General features: G+C 40.2%; 1 protein-coding gene across 1 annotated transcript; it reads right to left on the bottom strand.

Moving 5' to 3' along the window:
* Nucleotides 1-7,845: 7,845 nt before the first annotated feature.
* Nucleotides 7,846-11,812, bottom strand: LOC311053741 (homeobox protein Hox-C10a-like; the record flags this gene model as incomplete). Its single annotated transcript, XM_084069422.1, has 2 exons — nt 10,933-11,812; nt 7,846-8,123 (listed from the first exon to the last, which is right to left on the bottom strand). The coding sequence occupies exons 1-2, from the start codon at nt 11,807-11,809 to the stop codon at nt 7,846-7,848; spliced, it is 1,155 nt and encodes a 384-aa protein (XP_083925548.1). The 5' UTR covers nt 11,810-11,812.
* Nucleotides 11,813-17,074: the final 5,262 nt, after the last annotated feature.

Raw genomic sequence — 17,074 nt, 5'->3', positions numbered from 1 at the left:
AAAGTTAGCACCGTTACAACAGCAAAGCAATTGTCCAAATATTTCCTAAATGGAATTTGTGAAGATGGGAGTGGAGGGGATTCAAATTCTTGAAAACTTGCCCGCTACACCGGCTATATTCAGCTAGTGGCCGTGCATGTTTTTATGTCCTTCAATAAATTTTTACGAGGACCATTTGATTGTTCATAAACGTGTCGTTAATAAGAGTGCAGTTGAGTTCCTAGTTCAACATAAAACCAACACTGTGCATGTGAAACAAGTCCTATCAAACAGGAACGCCGAAGACAGGAAAGAGGAGACATACTGCGGAGAGGAGAGGAGGTAAAAAGGTTCGTTAAAGGGCTAAGTAGACGAAGGCTTTCATAACAGGAATAACGTTACTGTTGTATCTAATAGCAAGAGTACATTTTATAGACCGGTTCGGTTCAAACTAGACTTAAAGGACTGCTATAGCCTATATACTATACTGCAGTGCAGAGGCTATCGGCGTCATCAAGCAAACAAGTTATAACAAAGTAGCCTACAAGTACAAGCACGTCATCAGAGGCCCTGGGAACATTAAACCAAATATGAGACATTTCTCATCTAAATGTAACCATTTATATGGACTCACGTAAAAAAGAAAAAAAAAAGAAGCTAAATGCAACTGCAGAACAGGGCGAGGAGAGTGATTTGATATTGCAGATGCATACCAAGCATGTTGAAATATGGTAGGCCTATTGATCTATTCTTGCAGATCAATATACATAACCATATAGACATAACCAGTTGTTTGCTAGTTGTTTGCTCAACCTTATAGTTTGCACTAACCTATAATAAGCTTATAGTGTTCATGCGTTCACGCCTCTAAAATAGGACCATATAGTAGTTGGTTGTCAGAATTGCCGAAGAGAGTTTTATCGTATAACATTCGTACCGTTTTCTTGCATTGCTCTGAGGAACTTAAGTAAATAAAATAAAATAAAATCAAAATACATGACTCGTTTTATGGTGGACAAATATACTCCGTTTCCCCCCCACTGTCTATATATGCACTGTCTACTCTCTATGCTGTCACGGCCATGCCCTGAAGATCACGTGGTGCCAGTAATTAGACTATTATGTCGAGCTAAATTCTCAAAGTGAGGAGTTACTATGCTTTTGTTAACCCACAGGTGAATTACGCAACATGGTTGTTCCAGAAATCAAAATAGTGTAATCTGTGTGCATTATAAAATGTGATGTTTGTCAGCATGACTGCTGAGTTCAGATTCAACCATGAAATCTAAACGCCCAGACGACAGACCTTAACCTACTTACTAGCTATACCACAGCAGTGAACAATTCTCTGTTGATTGCATGAAGGAAGGTAAAATGTACTTCCAAACATACACAACACATGGGTATAGATATGACACAGATATAGCTTTAGCTTGACTTTGTTTATTTCAGAATTGTGCATTTCCCGGCCGGCAGGATAGATTGAACGTAGCATTGTTTACTTCAATGCTACGTCCAAGCCAACAGTCCAGGATAGAGAAATAACTGTCTGGTGGTCCATTTGTGATTATAATATCCGTTATATTACACATGTACAATAACAATAGCTATATACATTGTTCCATTATTTTGTTTATTTATTTGAGATGTAGGTGACAATGAATGTGATCACATTGATCATTTGTACTGACACTGATGTTTAACATTTGTTTTGCCCATGCTTATTGTTTTACAATAAAACATATTACATTGACATTTTCCTATTTTTTAAATTCTTGAATATTTGTCTCTTCTAACGCCCCGTGTTCTCTAACGCAAGTAACACACACTTCGCAAAGACACAACATAGACTCAATTAATTATTTTCTATTTCATTTAACTCTGGCTATTGTTTCCTTCTCATGATCAATACAGATATATTCAACAACAAAACTTATTAACAATGCTGTGCGTGTTTGGGCTGCAACCACAGGTTTGGTCCGATATGACTCGTAAACACAGAGAAAAACAGTAGTAGCCTATGTTTACAGGTTAATGTAAAAAACGTCAAATAATGTGTTGGGAAAGGGTCTAATAGTTTAGTGTGATTATTGATAAGGTTTACTCATCAGCACTATAGCCAAGAGCAGCACGCCATCTGTAAAACAAATAATAACCACATCTTAAACTCCAAATAACTGTCACAAACTCCAACTGTCGCAAAATGACATGGTCTTGGAATTCATATTACACAATTGGCGATAAGGTGCAGTCTTATATTGACTACAAAGGCATATTCATGGTACATTCAATGCATGTGCATGCTCGTGGCGCAATGTTCGACGAAGTGCATGTGGATTTATTAATGTTGCATTTATTTTATTGTGTGTGACAGAAGCATCTGCTCTTTTAAACATATAGCGTACATATATATTTTTGAAGATATGCTTTAAACTACAACCACTGGATGTTTGTGGTATATATTATACTTATTCACAGCAGGTTCGCAGTATTTTGCGCGGAACGGTATATGGACAAGTTGTTGGAAATAACCGCACAAAGGTTTAATGATCTATACACTAAACGCATTAGAGGGCAGTCAAAAATCTGCATTGCAGATAAAGTGCATAAAGCACACTATATCCGCAATAGCCCTATAGCACCAAAATACATCAAAGCAGACCAATCTCTGGGCATTAATTCACTTTCAGGTCGCTAGATGACCAATTATTCTGAATGCGTAAAATGTAGGCCTATATGGTTGTATTGCTGCAGTTGTAGGCCTATGTGATGGATAATTTCGCTGTTCAACTCAATGGTTACATTTGTTGTTCGTTTATTCCCCACCCAGACAACAAGAACTCAGCGAGCAACATGGCCCACTAATTAGGTCCATACACGCATTCACATGCATGTAGCAGAGGATTAATTTGGCTTGCGACGTATGCTATCATTGTTTAGCATCATAAGCAGTGATGTATAGGCGCCAACACTGGCTTGGGAAGACTAATCAACGAAGAGACACTGATTTAGATACATGGTCAAATCGTGCTGAAATCATGAAGGTATATATTTTGCATTTTGTTAACATTAGTAGTTGAACTCAATGTGCAACTCGTATAATTGGCCTATAAATGATCACAATTCTGTCCATGAATGCACTATAGCACTCACGCACACCCACACCCACACCCACACACACACACACACACACACACACACACACACCATTTGTAATCAAGCGCTCATGGCATGCACCTGTAATGTGGACAATAGCATTGGCTACACGCAAAATAAAATCAAAATAGATGTAATTAAGCTAATTTAGTGAGCAAAGTTTCCCAAAAATGCTTTGTTTTGATGTGGTTATATTGGACAACTTGGTCAAAGCATTCTTTATAGCCCATCTAAAGATGTCTAGTAAACTAGTTTTTTTATTACGATACTTAGGGCGACAGCAGCATGCAGCAAATACAGCTTTGTAGCTGTTTGGAGGTATGGCATATAATACGTGAAGAGAAACGTATTCGAAATGGTTTCTCGAAATGTTACAGAAATTATAAGTCACTTAAATAGCCTACATTTGTTTGCACTTGATTTACTGCCTCTGAAATTATAACCGAATACAAAAACAACAAGAAGGCATTTCTTATTTACTCTAATTACAAATGCTCGTTGACAGGCCTTGGAAAAGATCCGTTCATTTGCACGCCAGTCTATCAACACACTTTAAAAGTGGAATATTAAAACCACATCGGCGGGAAGTCACTTGTGTTCTACCTTATCTAAATATTGGTTATTTCATGCCTTTCTACACCTTCATATCCCTCAAATAGCCTTTTACGTGCTGTATATTTGTATGTTATTGTGGATTGCGCAGCTTATAGCCTATTAATGAATTGTAACCTGCCATGCATGGGACTGCAGCTGGAAATAATCTGATGCTAAATCGAATACCTCAAATGCAGCATTTATGTTTAATGTTGTACATGGTCCCTTACAAAAGAAAGAAAGACAGAAAGACAGGAAGAAAGAAAAAAAGAACTGAGATGCGCATGAGTCATAATTATCTGAAGCATTTTGTGGTTTTGCCACTGAAAAATGCTATAGACATTTGGTTCATGTCTGGTCGTGCCAATGGGCAGTATAACACATTCTGAACTAACCCAAAGAGCGGATGAGCTGTCTAAAAGGCCTAAGTTCGTGTGCACCACTACAAACGTGAAATAAATGGCTTTATGTGTATATGGTTTTAGGGTGAATTTGTGCAGCCACAGCATTCTGTGCTGTGGGCTGTTTCCAGTGCTGTAAAGTCTTTGTCAGGGGTGCATTCCAGGGAAGACACCCATTCACTGAGCTGAATGAAAGTGACTTTGGATTCCAGACTGTCTCTTCCAGTTGCACTACCGCCAAAGGAGGGGGCTGAGAAAACAAGGGGAAATAGCAAGCAGTATAAACACCGGACAGCCTTAGAAGAAGTTGCACTGTGGTTGTTGTCCTTGCAAGTTACAAAACATTGAACTATAGCCTATAACTACTATACAATACGTATAGTGTGTGTATACTGAGTGTGTATGTATGTATGTATGTATGTAAGTATGTGTACGTGTGTATGTGTATGTGTGTGTATGTATATATATATATATATATATGTATATACACACACACACACACACACACACACACACACACACACACACACACACACACACACACACACACACACACACACACACACACACACACACACACACACACACACAGTGTAAATGATGTATATGATGATGAAACAGCCTTCAAGTATGAGTGCAATATGTCAAACTGCATGCTTGGACTTTAAAGTGACTTTGAAATTAAATACACACATTATTGGCACACTGTTAATGATTAAATCAGCCCATGCTGATTTGCATGTAGAATAGATTGCATGCAAACAATTTTAGCAACATAACCCGAGTCACAGTCGAAGATAGCAAACCTGAGTGATTGAACAGTTTCAATATAATCCTTATAAACCCTCAACATTTTCATACTTGAATCAACTCCAAAGTAACTGAACGAGAAGGCCATCTAAAATGTGCATGGCGCGGATGTCCATGTTAAAACGGTGCAAGAGGCCGGGTGGACAAATATAGCTCTAACGCTTAAATTATTACGTACTTTACCATATACAGCAAGGTAAAGAATAGCAAAAACAGAGGAATAGCCTATAAATGGACATATTGAGGCTTATTACAAATGAATATGGGGTTACCATTAGGCGAATACTAACAAAACAGTGTTGGCTAATGCAATTATGTTTCTTTTAGAACATCCCTAGCGAAAATGAATACACTTTTCACCACAAATATGCCAAAACAGCATAGAAATGTTCGTGCACTGATATATTTCGTACAATCACACACTAGAAATTACAAAAACAAAGCCTGCAAAATACAGGACCATATGCCCACAGAAGGCACGTCCAATTAGCCTATAAGGTATTATTTGACTGACATCATGGTACTATAATCCATCAAGATAATTGGAAACGTCAGACATTTATTATTTTGCTGTTTCCAAATGTATTGACATCAAAACAGACATAGGCTATCTACCTGTGCATCTTTGTCTGCATCTATCAATCTATGTATGTCTGTCTACCATGTATCCATCCATCTAACAACCTATCAGTCATATAGTCTTAAGTCTAAATGTCATATTACAGCTAAAACCACGGAAACCTAACCAGAAGGCAGCATGATGAGGCGATATAACGCAGACTAGAGTTTGCCCCATGTTGTTTACAACCTATTCTCCTTCTGAGAGCCTAAGTACATTTTACAGCCGGCCACAAAATAAGAGCAAAGAAGAAAACGTCTCTGTCCCAGCCATTGCAGTTCAGTTCATTTACAATGCCATTTGCGGCGACTTCGGTGCCTAGGGTGTAATTCAACGGAAATTGTGCCCTTGATGAAGACGAACTGACGTAATCAAGGCAGTTTCTTGTTGCCGAGCCAGGAAGCGAATCCCAACAACATGAAACTACCTAAACCACGCTTCAGCTTCGCGCAAAGGGGGTAATCCATGGACAGGACAATCCATGCATCAGCAAGTGAAGGAATAATACCATCCACGTTTAGGAAAAAGGCAAGTATCAACCCAGCAACCTGTATTTTTTTTTTTTGCTATATCAAAGTATTTTCTCAGCACTGTTATATTAGACACAACTTTCATTGAGTATTCACAAAAATGCACGAATCTCAATATGATTTTGATGCTCGTGTAACTGTTTGATCAACACCACAGCACACAAATACATCAAATTATTCCAAAGCAACAGCCTCAAACAAAACACATATCAGCATTATATATTGTGCTTAATTAGCCATTCAAAGCAAATGCCAGAATAGTTTCAACCACAAAACATCTTGAAATAAAAAAAAGATACCAGCAACACGTTGTATAGCCTATAATACCAGGCTGCAATAGCAACTTCAATCAATTTAATCGATGGGTGCAGACTGCAGTCTGTCCTTAAGCGTGCCCACGACAGCTGTCAACCAAGCTCCACTGACAGACGCAGCATACTTTATACAAATAAAAACATCTATGGAACATGTTCCTACCTTCACCTGCTGCTGCAGACGCCGTCCCGAGGGGTTTTATTTATCCACGTGCACGCTGGAATAATTGTTATTGTTGTTGTCGCCATTATTGTTGTTGTTGTTGCTGTCGCGGTAGTAGGTTTTTCGGTCCCGTTTATCCACCATGTTCCCCGTCTCCTGCTTCCATTGAGCTCCATTATCCTGGGTGGAAACGGTCGCTGCTTCCAGTGGAGCGCCTCGGTGAATCCAGCACATTGCAGTCTCTCTGCTGTGTGGATTAGCCCTCCTCCACACACCTTTAAACGCATCTTTACTGCTGCGGCACATTATATTTGCAGATCATAAAATCCACCCCCAACGCTTTCCAGGGCGAACCTGACATTAGAATTTTATGACCTTGACTTACTGTGGTCACCTGGATAATATTTAAATCAACGTTATGGTCTCTCACTTCTATTAAAACGATCTTAGATCTCCTTCTCCCCATCCGCAGTCTCTCTCCCTCCCTCTCACTTTTACCAGTGTGCCAGGGGATAGCAGGGGAAGGACAAACTTGGTAATATCTCTCTAATTCCTCTTTCGTTTTATTGTTTTGGAATCGTACACTATGTGGCCATTATGACGCTTTGTGCATGCAAATTACACTGCACGAATATCACACAAAAACACGAGTATACCAAGTGAAGCTGCTCACATGCCAACATAGAAACTACTAGGGATTGCCTTCACTTTGGGGAACCGCACTGTTCACTGTTCCAACTCCTGCAGTGGGATCAAGTGTTCACCTGGACCTCTGGAGCCATATATGAGTTGTGTTTCTTCAATTATTTAGGAAGGCACAAGGTGTGTGTGTGTGTGTGTGTGTGTGTGTGTGTGTGTGTGTGTGTGTGTGTGTGTGTGTGTGTGTGTGTGTGTGTGTGTGTGTGTGTGTGTGTGTGTGAGAGCTAGAGAAAGAAAAATATAGAATAAATGAATGCGTGCATGTAGGAACACATTTAACATTTGGACGTGCAAAAATACATGAATAATACACATGTGTACACATAAGCCATATAGGCCTCTGTGTGTGTGCGTGTGCGTGTGCGTGTGTGTGTGTGTGTGTGTGTGTGTGTGTGTGTGTGTGTGTGTGTGTGTGAGAATGTGTGTGAGAAAGTGTGTGTGTGTGTGTGTGTGTGTGTGTGTGTGTGTGTGTGTGTGTGTGTGTGTGTGTGTGTGTGTGTGTGTGTGTGTGTGTGTGTGTGTGTGTGTGTGTGTGTGTGTGTGTGTGTGTGTGTGTCTCAGTGATGGGGGGCAGATGTGTTCAGCTGTAGTTGTACACTGCACTGTGACCCCTCTCCCTGTTCTCCCGGTTGAGTTTCTTCAGCTTCATGCGTCTGTTCTGGAACCAGATCTTGACCTGTCTGTCGGTCAGGTTGATACTGCGGCTAATCTCCAGGCGGCGCTCCCGAGACAGATACATGTTGAACAAGAACTCCTTCTCCAACTCCAGCGTCTGGTGTTTTGTGTACGGACAACGCTTCTTCCTTCCACTTTTGGCTTTTAACCAGTTCCCCGTCGTCTTTTCCACCGATAAATCATCTGTTTGGACAGGGAAAGCGTAACAGTAAGCACTCAGGTCAATTTGGGACTGTGAGTTCTAAATAGAGCATCATAAGCATAATAGTTCGTATGTGAGACATAGGCCTACTGGTGTAGGTATAGGTTGGTTAACACTGATGGTGTGTATAGGCTAACTAGGCCAACATATAATCATCATCAGTGTTAGTTAGTTTATTCATTTGCAACTGCGAGAGTGTGTAGGCCTACAAACGTAACCAAATGGACAATATAGTGTCCATTTGGTTACAGTTGTAGGTGTACATGTGTACACTCTCTAGGTTATAAATGGACACATTAACACTGAGGGTTGTACTGTTTACGACTATAGCTCTAGGCCTACTATGCACGCCCTTAACGCACACATGACACATGTATACATCTCAAACGTGCAGTGGATCAAAATTGAAAGGTTTTGGAGATATTTCTAGGTCTGCCGAATCGATGAGGGACTCCAAAGAACGAGCAATGGCAAATACGCACCGGATTTGTTGTGCCTATGCGTCTTTCTCTTTCTTTGTTTCTCTTTTTCTTTTTGCTGCAACGCAGATTGCTTGCAAATGGATTTTGTATGATCTATAGGTATATAAGCTAATTAGATAAAATTAAAACTGGGGTGTGTAAGCGCTTCTTTCGTCCATGTTGGACCGCAGACTCCCATAAACTGAGGTTTTATTGCCTCTGCAGACCGGAGCCAAATTAGCTTTTAGGAGGTTGATGATATAACGAAAAACAAAAAAAATGAAATCAAAGCAGAGTTTCCGATACAATGTTTTCCGAGATGTTAGACTGTTAGGGTTGGAAAAGGAAAAAAAGCACTTAATGGCAGTGGGAAATCATCCCAAAACGCTGTACACTTGGCCAATTCCTTGATTAGGCTGCATGGCTCTGGGGGATAACCCCCCCCCCCTAAACACAATCCCTCCCTAAGTTAGTTACTGTAATAATTAGCCTAATGTGGAGCCCCGATGTGTGGCCCACATTTAATCATTAGCAAAACATTTAATTCTGCAATACGGGACTGTATACACACACCGCACACCACACACACACACACACACACACACACACACACACACACACACACACACACACACACACACACACACACACACACACACACACACACACACACACACACACACACACACACACACACACACACGAGAGAGAGAGGGAGAGCGCGCGTGAGAGAGAGAGAGATGAGGGAGTAGGCCTATATGTTTTTTTTATTGTACATACATTTTTCTTAGTTTTGATTGTCTTTATTTCCCACTTGCTTCCACAAAATACTTTCCATGTCAATTAAGCCTATTTGAATTGAATTGAAAATGGAGAGACGCGCGTATGCATACACGCGTGTAGTCACTCACGCACACATAAACATCATTTATTTATGTTATTTGTATATTTCTAAACACACACCACACCCCACCCTACCAACACACACAGGACCGTCAGGGCCTATCAAATTATATTTAAAATTGAAATAGGCAAAATAAAAACGCAATTGTGCACTGAGCTCGTCAACAAAAATATGTAAACACAATTCATAATAAACTATTTCTGTAAACACAATTCATAATATACAATTTCCCTTTAACTAGGACTAAAGCAGTGTAAAACAGGCCACTATACAGTAAAACTAGGATGTATTATGATTTTTTATTTCTGGGAAGCGTGGGTTTGTTTTAAGGAGCAAACGCTACCAAAATGGCAGCTATAGTACCTAAATTGTGATGATATGGATGAGGATAACACTGTTATTGTTATTAACAATAACAGTAATAATAAACAAATGTCAACAAACATCCACTTGTTACTACTTGTCATATTATATATTGTAACAGTGTTACAGGCCCGTCAGTCCAAAACAAACTATTTCGTTGGAAATCTTTATCAGTCGTAAAATCTGGTGGCATGGATTTGTATTTAATAACACACTTTAAGATCACAAAATTGCATGTGAGAATTCATAACAGTTGTTTAGCTGTTTGTGGGGAATGATGGGCTTATGTTACACTACTCTGAATTATTTAAACACACGCCGATGTAGGCTAAGCTTTTAGCCATTAGCAATTCCATGTTATTAACTTAGGGTATATGCATTTGTGTTCTAATTTCTAAAATTAGCCAAAGGACGTATACATTTGCATGTGTATTTCTAAAAATCAGCCTAAATGTGTAATACATAGAAATGTTCCCTATAGTTTAAAAAATGACAAAAGAACCGCCGACTTTTACGTTTGCGCAATTGCGCAATTTTGATGCGTAAAATGGTGCTGCTAAAAGCAGGTTATGGTATTTTCCTTACAATGTGAATGGACCATGCATGTAGTGTGTGTATATGTGTCTGTGTGTGTGTGAGCGCGTTTATTTCAATGATAACTGCCCATCTCACATTCTCACGTATAATAAAAAGGTGTTAAATACCATAGGGTCCATAACCCCCGCTAAGAGAGGCTGTCAAATGCCTCGCAGCCATAGGACTATTATCAAACAGTGCTGTGTGTACAGGATTTGGCAGATTACACAGAATGACAAGCACAGACTATAATTACAGGCTGTCGTCCAAATGTAGAATGTCTTTGGTAAAATCCTGTCATCGTCATCCCAGTGTGTGTGTGTGTGTGTGTGTGTGTGTGTGTGTGTGTGTGTGTGTGTGTGTGTGTGTGTGTGTGTGTGTGTGTGTGTGTGTGTGTGTGTGTGTGTGTGTGTGTGTGTGTTCAGCACGTTTGAGTGTGTGTGTTTCTTATTATGCGATGGGGGGAGAGGAGGGGGGGTGGATTACCTTTCGATTCCCCGTCGGAGTTTTCAGAGCAACTGTCACTCTTATTAACCTTCTCGTCTTTCCTGTCGTCTCTCTCCTCTATCTTTGATATCTCTCCTGTTGCCTCGTGGGCTGATTTGCTACAACTTAGTGTCGTTTCTGACTCAACAGATGTCGCCAAGTGGGTCAGAGTGAAGCCGTGAGGGGGGAACTGGTCGTCCTGCTGCGGCCTTTCTCTGCTGTACACCTGGGTCGCCTGGAAACAGTCGCTCGGCGAGACAGCAGCAGCGTGCTCAGATTGGCTGCTATTGTCCCCGAGCCGGATGTAAGTGGCCGACTCTGTTGTGTCTTTGGCTCTGCCACTGTCATCCTGGTAAAGACAACAGAACGCCTCCTCTTTGACGTTGCCCGCTGGAAACGAGCAGGGCTGTAAACAGTGGGCAACAGGTTGCTCGTCCCTGCTGCTGCTGCTGCTAGTAGTCTTGGAGCTCGGACCCCAAGTGGCCAGCTGTGTTGACAGGTAAGGCGCATCTTGGAAGGCGCCGAGAGGCAGACCGCTCGGAGGCACCTCGTCCCGTTTGGAGAGGGACGACGATGATGAGGATAACGACCCAACCTTTCCAATGTTTCTCATCATTGAGCATCCGTACTCAGCAGCTGTGTGGATGTACACTCCAGAGTTGCTGGAATAACCCTCACCCCTGAAGGAAGATGATCCTCCCATTAAAGAATCCATGAGGAAGTTACCGGTAGCTATGTTATGCGGGCATGACATGTTTGCATTTGACAATACAACAGTTCTTTTGTTTTCCAGTGAGCCCGGGCTACGGGTTTTCTCCAGGAGAATAAGGACAGTAGGATGCTGACATCTTTTGGGGGGCAAAAATATCAGTAACATAATTATGGATGCTAGGAGACGAGTCATGTGATTTTCAGACCAATAGCAGCGTGGAAGTGGCCTTGATGCTCCAGACTCTGGTGACGTCAGTGCGGTCAAGTTGGTAAGCAAAGGGGGTTTTGCGTGGAGCAAGGGCGCCATCTAGCAGCCATGTGGCGGTATGACACCAGGCCCTCATGAACAGGAACAAAGGACGTCGGAGAGATTTTCAGGGCACTTACGTGGCTTTTGAGGATTTCAAATCTATTAGGTTAAGTACTTTGAAGATTTTGAGCGAAATGAAAATACCCAGGGTGTGATTTCGATTCTAGTCCTGGCTTGAGAGCGCAGTGGCAGACGAAATCGTCGAGCATTGTGTCGTATAGATTAGCTCATGCGTTTGCTTCATGATTTTTGTTTTGTTTTGTTTATGTGTGTATCTATAGCTATGCTTTATTTGTGTTTTCATTGATTTAGGCTATATGGCGCGGCCGACTATTTGTATCGAACGGTAAGCTATTGACAAGCGTGTTATCCTAGATCAAAACAACGTTTGTCAACTTTAAGCATTTTATTATACCCGATGGGAAATGTGAAGTTTGTTTATAAGATCATTGATGTTTTAAATTAGGCTAATGCAGACACATTTAGTCGAATTCGACGAATCATAAATGTTCGCATAACTGTTTTCAAAAGATGGCTGTGTTCGGACTGTGCTAGCTTTCAGCAATAATGTCTATATTCCATTAAGCGACAAACCTGACCTATAGGCCTAAGCTTTTATACTGACCTTCAGTGGGCTTATTGTCAGTCGTATTCAAATATTTATTTATTTATCTTTCCTTAAGAGGCATATGCTTTAAAATCACAGTTTTCTGTAGAATGTGTTAATTTATGACCAACAGCAACAATGTTGGACTTGACTTACTCACGAAGCCTCATAATGTTTATTTTGTCCTTACAATGGGCTGCAAAATAAGATGATTTTTGCAGACAGCCAGGTGTAGGGCGGACCCAAAGAATGATCGAATTATAGTCTACTGGACGAGATCTCACTTTGTGTAGTGTTTACTTACTGTTAAAATGGCGCAACCCAAAACATGACTCATTGCGTATTGTTAAGCTCCACCTTAGCCATATGCTAAGGTGTTGTGCATGTGGTAGGATTAGATCTGCATTTTGTACAATTTTTGTTATGTTTTCTTATGATCAGTTCATTGAGGATCCCGGTGAATCAAGTGTATGAATATGTAACATTTTCCAAAAATGTATTATATTTAATCTGTGCCAGAATGGTCACGGAAAAATGCTTGCCGAAAATTAAACTGCCTTTTAAAGACAATGCAATGCTGCATGCCATGGCCGAGCTGCCAATTGTTAGAATTGACGTATAGGTAGCATGTGCTGCAGCTGAAACCTGTAAAGCTGTTTTCTGTTTACAATATGCCTATATAGCCTTTATAGGCCTACGTATGTGAAACACAACTAACTCTAATGTGATTAGCATATTTATTTATTTTTTCACAAGAAAGAAAGAAAAACAACCTCGTCGTAAATGACGGACCTTCTTTTTTAAATTATTTTTGTTAACTCTGAACAGTAGTTAGTTTAATAAACTAAAATGAGCCTACGTTTTCATACAATCATATTATATATAGTATTAGGCTATTGTGTGTGTCGTTGTCTAGGCTATAGGCACCCGTCGCATGCTGTGTTATTATTGTATGTAGCCTCGGCCAATAAGCCGAGAGAATTGTCAGTGCATCAGCCTAATATTTTGGATGTAAACTGTCGGCTATGGAAACAAAAGAATCACCTTTAGACTTAACACATTAGCCTATTATTCTGGTATGGAAAACCAACGCATTCTCACTCCCAAGACGCACACGTGGAGCAGAATACAGACCTGTATAGCCTGTGTAAAAATAAACTATAATCCAGTTTGTATGGATTATAAAATATTTAAAGAGACAGTAATATTTTTTAAAGAAATGGTTTACACACACGTGGCCTATAATTTCCTAGAAGAACCCCCCCCCCCCTCCCACCCAAATATTCCACTTGTTTTATTTGTTTTATAACGTTGCAGTGGCCTATAGGCCCCGAGACAGTACAATGTGTATTATTTTTGTAAAGCCATGACGCAATTAACATAATGTGTTGCACTTCATGCCTCGGCAGTCAGAAAAAAACTCTTGAGCAGAGATTTACACACAATGCTGCTGTTTATATGCAAACAAAGACAACACCCCGGCCTGCATCAGGAAAACTATCATGTATAATGTGATACGTGTACTTGCTTCAATTCTTGTTTAAACATTAACCAAACCACCTCCGTATGGATGAAGCGGATAGGATTTGTGTACAGTGTGTGTGTTCGTGCATGCGTGTCTGTTCAGTTCGGAACCATTTGGAAAAGCAGGCGCTTTATTTGAAGGACAGAAATGCTGATTAAAAATGACATTGAAACCTTTGTTTTGCCTTGTAATCCAATGACTGTAAGTGAAATAAACAGTATAATTAAGTGTCTTTCGAAATCCTTCTCAACAACTGGATTGGGTTAACACACACACACACACACACACACACACACACACACACACACACACACACACACACACACACACACACACACACACACACACAAATATATTACCACAGAGACAAGAAAACTTGCAGCCAAGCCACACTAGCACGAGTCACGACAATTCCAAAATAAAAAAATAAGTCTGCAGTTAAAAAATAAATGTGTTGCAGAGATTGCGATGCCTATACAGAACAGACAGTTCTATACAGAGTAATGCGATTTCACAGACAGTAGTGGAAGATGGTCTCTATACATACAGCATTATGATAATGATGTCAGAGCGCAGCTTATAGCCAACTCATCTTGTTGCCACAGCCCTAGGGGTGATTTGAAGAGCAATGAGTGACAGGCCTGTTAAATCAAATGTTAGGCAAAAAAACTACATCATGTATACGTAAAAGTTAATTTAACACTATCCTTCTGACATTCATCACTATACTACTGGGCCGTTTTCTAGCTCACATTTTAATGGGGGAAAAAAAAGCTCACACATCTGCGCATAACGCACATATTTATCTCTCTCACATGAAGAGTCACATGAACAAATGTATAGCTATATGTAGAAATTGTCTCTATAATTAGTAATACGTCTGTAGGCCAAGGTAGTATAACCCCCCCCCCCCCCTCTCTCTCTCTCTCTCCTATAGTCTCTCTCTCGCTTTGCGCATGCACAATCCTGAACACAAAGACGATGCATCCACTGTTGGTTTGTATGTGGGATATTTTCTCTGAAATTGTGTCATACATAAGTGTATATTGGCTTACTCTCACGCACATGCCACCTAAATAACAGAATCCCACATTTCGCACAATTGATGCATTTAGCAGAAGCTGGGTGGCTTACAAGTGCAAGATCAGGGTAAATGGCATGAACCCTAGTCAACAAACGACAGGGCAAATAGTCACGTACGTAGGTGAGTGCAAAGAAAAACAATTAAATGCTTCAAAGTAACTTGGATACCATGCATGGTAAACATAAAACCTAGCCTCTATCTAAACAAAATTCTATCTAAATAACATTCTGAGCATTTGTGGTCAAACAAAGTATGCCGGCCTATACCTAAATAACATATGTGAACAAGTAACTAAATAAATATTAGAAAACCAACTTTTTCATATATTTTAGTATAGCTAACAATTATAAAATAAAATAAAATAAGAGAAAATAAAATAAATAAATAAAAATGCCACAATAGGGGATACAGGGAAAGAGGCAACAGCTATAATTTGTAAGCCAACTGGTTGCAAACAAGGTATAGGCTATACGTTCCATCACCCTAAACAGTGTGGATGCTGCATATTGGGGTATATAGCGGCTCACCCGGTTGTACTTATAATAAGCCATTGGGGCGAAACAACAAATTTGTTCCTGGCAACCACTGTGAAATATCTTTCCAACTGGATGGTGTTCTCTTTCATGCTCCTGTCCGCGCGCAATTGCGAATTTACGGTGGCGAATCATGTAAGTTCTTAATTAAAACCCAGAGTGGTATAACTGCAATAAGAGCACAGCAGTATTGCATTAATGCTGACGACCACAACAAAGACAGTCAAAGTCATTTCAGAGCCCAGCTTGACAATACTAGTTCCTATTATGAGCTCAGCAGCACACACAAATAAATAAACAAGCACATTGCTTTCTTTTTGATTAGATTTCAGATGAGAATCAAAGCGTTTTAACATTTATTTGGTTGCTGTAATAGCAGAGGCACTTTACAACACAGGACATTTTTATAACACTGGGAACAACAAAGATGCAGTGAAGTAGCTAGAACAAAAAACGTTCAATTTAACCTCGAAATTAGGGTTTTCGTAGAAATGTAAAGTCCACGCCTTTACTCCAAAGTTAAAGGCAAACACAGGCCCGGTAAAAAGGATGTCGCATCAGTTTCTTTTTTTTAGAGAGATGTCATGAAAAGTACAATAATATTTAGAAATTAAATAAAATTGCAGTTAATATGCGACTACTATTCAAGCAGTTCTCGTGAGATGAACATTTTTAATTCTGCGCTATTGTATATTCAGTCCAATCGCACTGAAATTGGTCAGGCTTACAGGCCTGGGGATGTCACAATGCCATATGACCAAAACATTGAAACAGCAACAGTAACCAAAACACAATATTATTATTTGTACACAAACATGTTGTCCCAAAACAAAACAAAACAAAAGCCTAGTGATATTTCACAGCAGCATCAAATATCAAAAAAATAGATTAGGACATTTGAGACTGTATTCAATTATTTTGTCTAATTCATAAATCGTGGATGTTGTGCATGAATATTTTACAGTTAATAAAAAGCACCGGCTCTGATCCTCACTTTCTAATGATCTAATGACATACCCCACCGCCGTTTCCTTTCCGAGTTACCTCATAGCGTTTTAGACTCGAAGTATAGTCTCTCTAATGTGACTCCTTCCGTCAACCTATCGCAAAGAGGATATCTCACTGCCTAATAATACTACCATGATGTCATTAGGGCATCCATCTCAGGAAACGTTTTCAAGATCCTGTTGAGGAAACCAAACATTGTAAGAAGCCAGGAGAATCCTGGCCCCCATGTGGTTGACAGACAGCACTTGCGGAGGGCCTCTGCAGCGGCGCAGATGGTGACGTTGTGTGTTGGAAAAATCCAACAAATTGCCCACGTCACCGTCCCAGGGCCAAGGTTGGTGGGTGTGGCAATAAAGGGCTTCAT

Source organism: Gymnoscopelus microlampas (genome assembly GCF_963454915.1).
Source record: "Gymnoscopelus microlampas genome assembly, chromosome: 10".
Classification (NCBI taxonomy): Eukaryota; Metazoa; Chordata; class Actinopteri; order Myctophiformes; family Myctophidae; genus Gymnoscopelus; species Gymnoscopelus microlampas.
The sequence above is the reverse complement of the archived record's forward strand: the minus strand, read 5'-3'. Positions and strand labels throughout refer to the sequence as shown.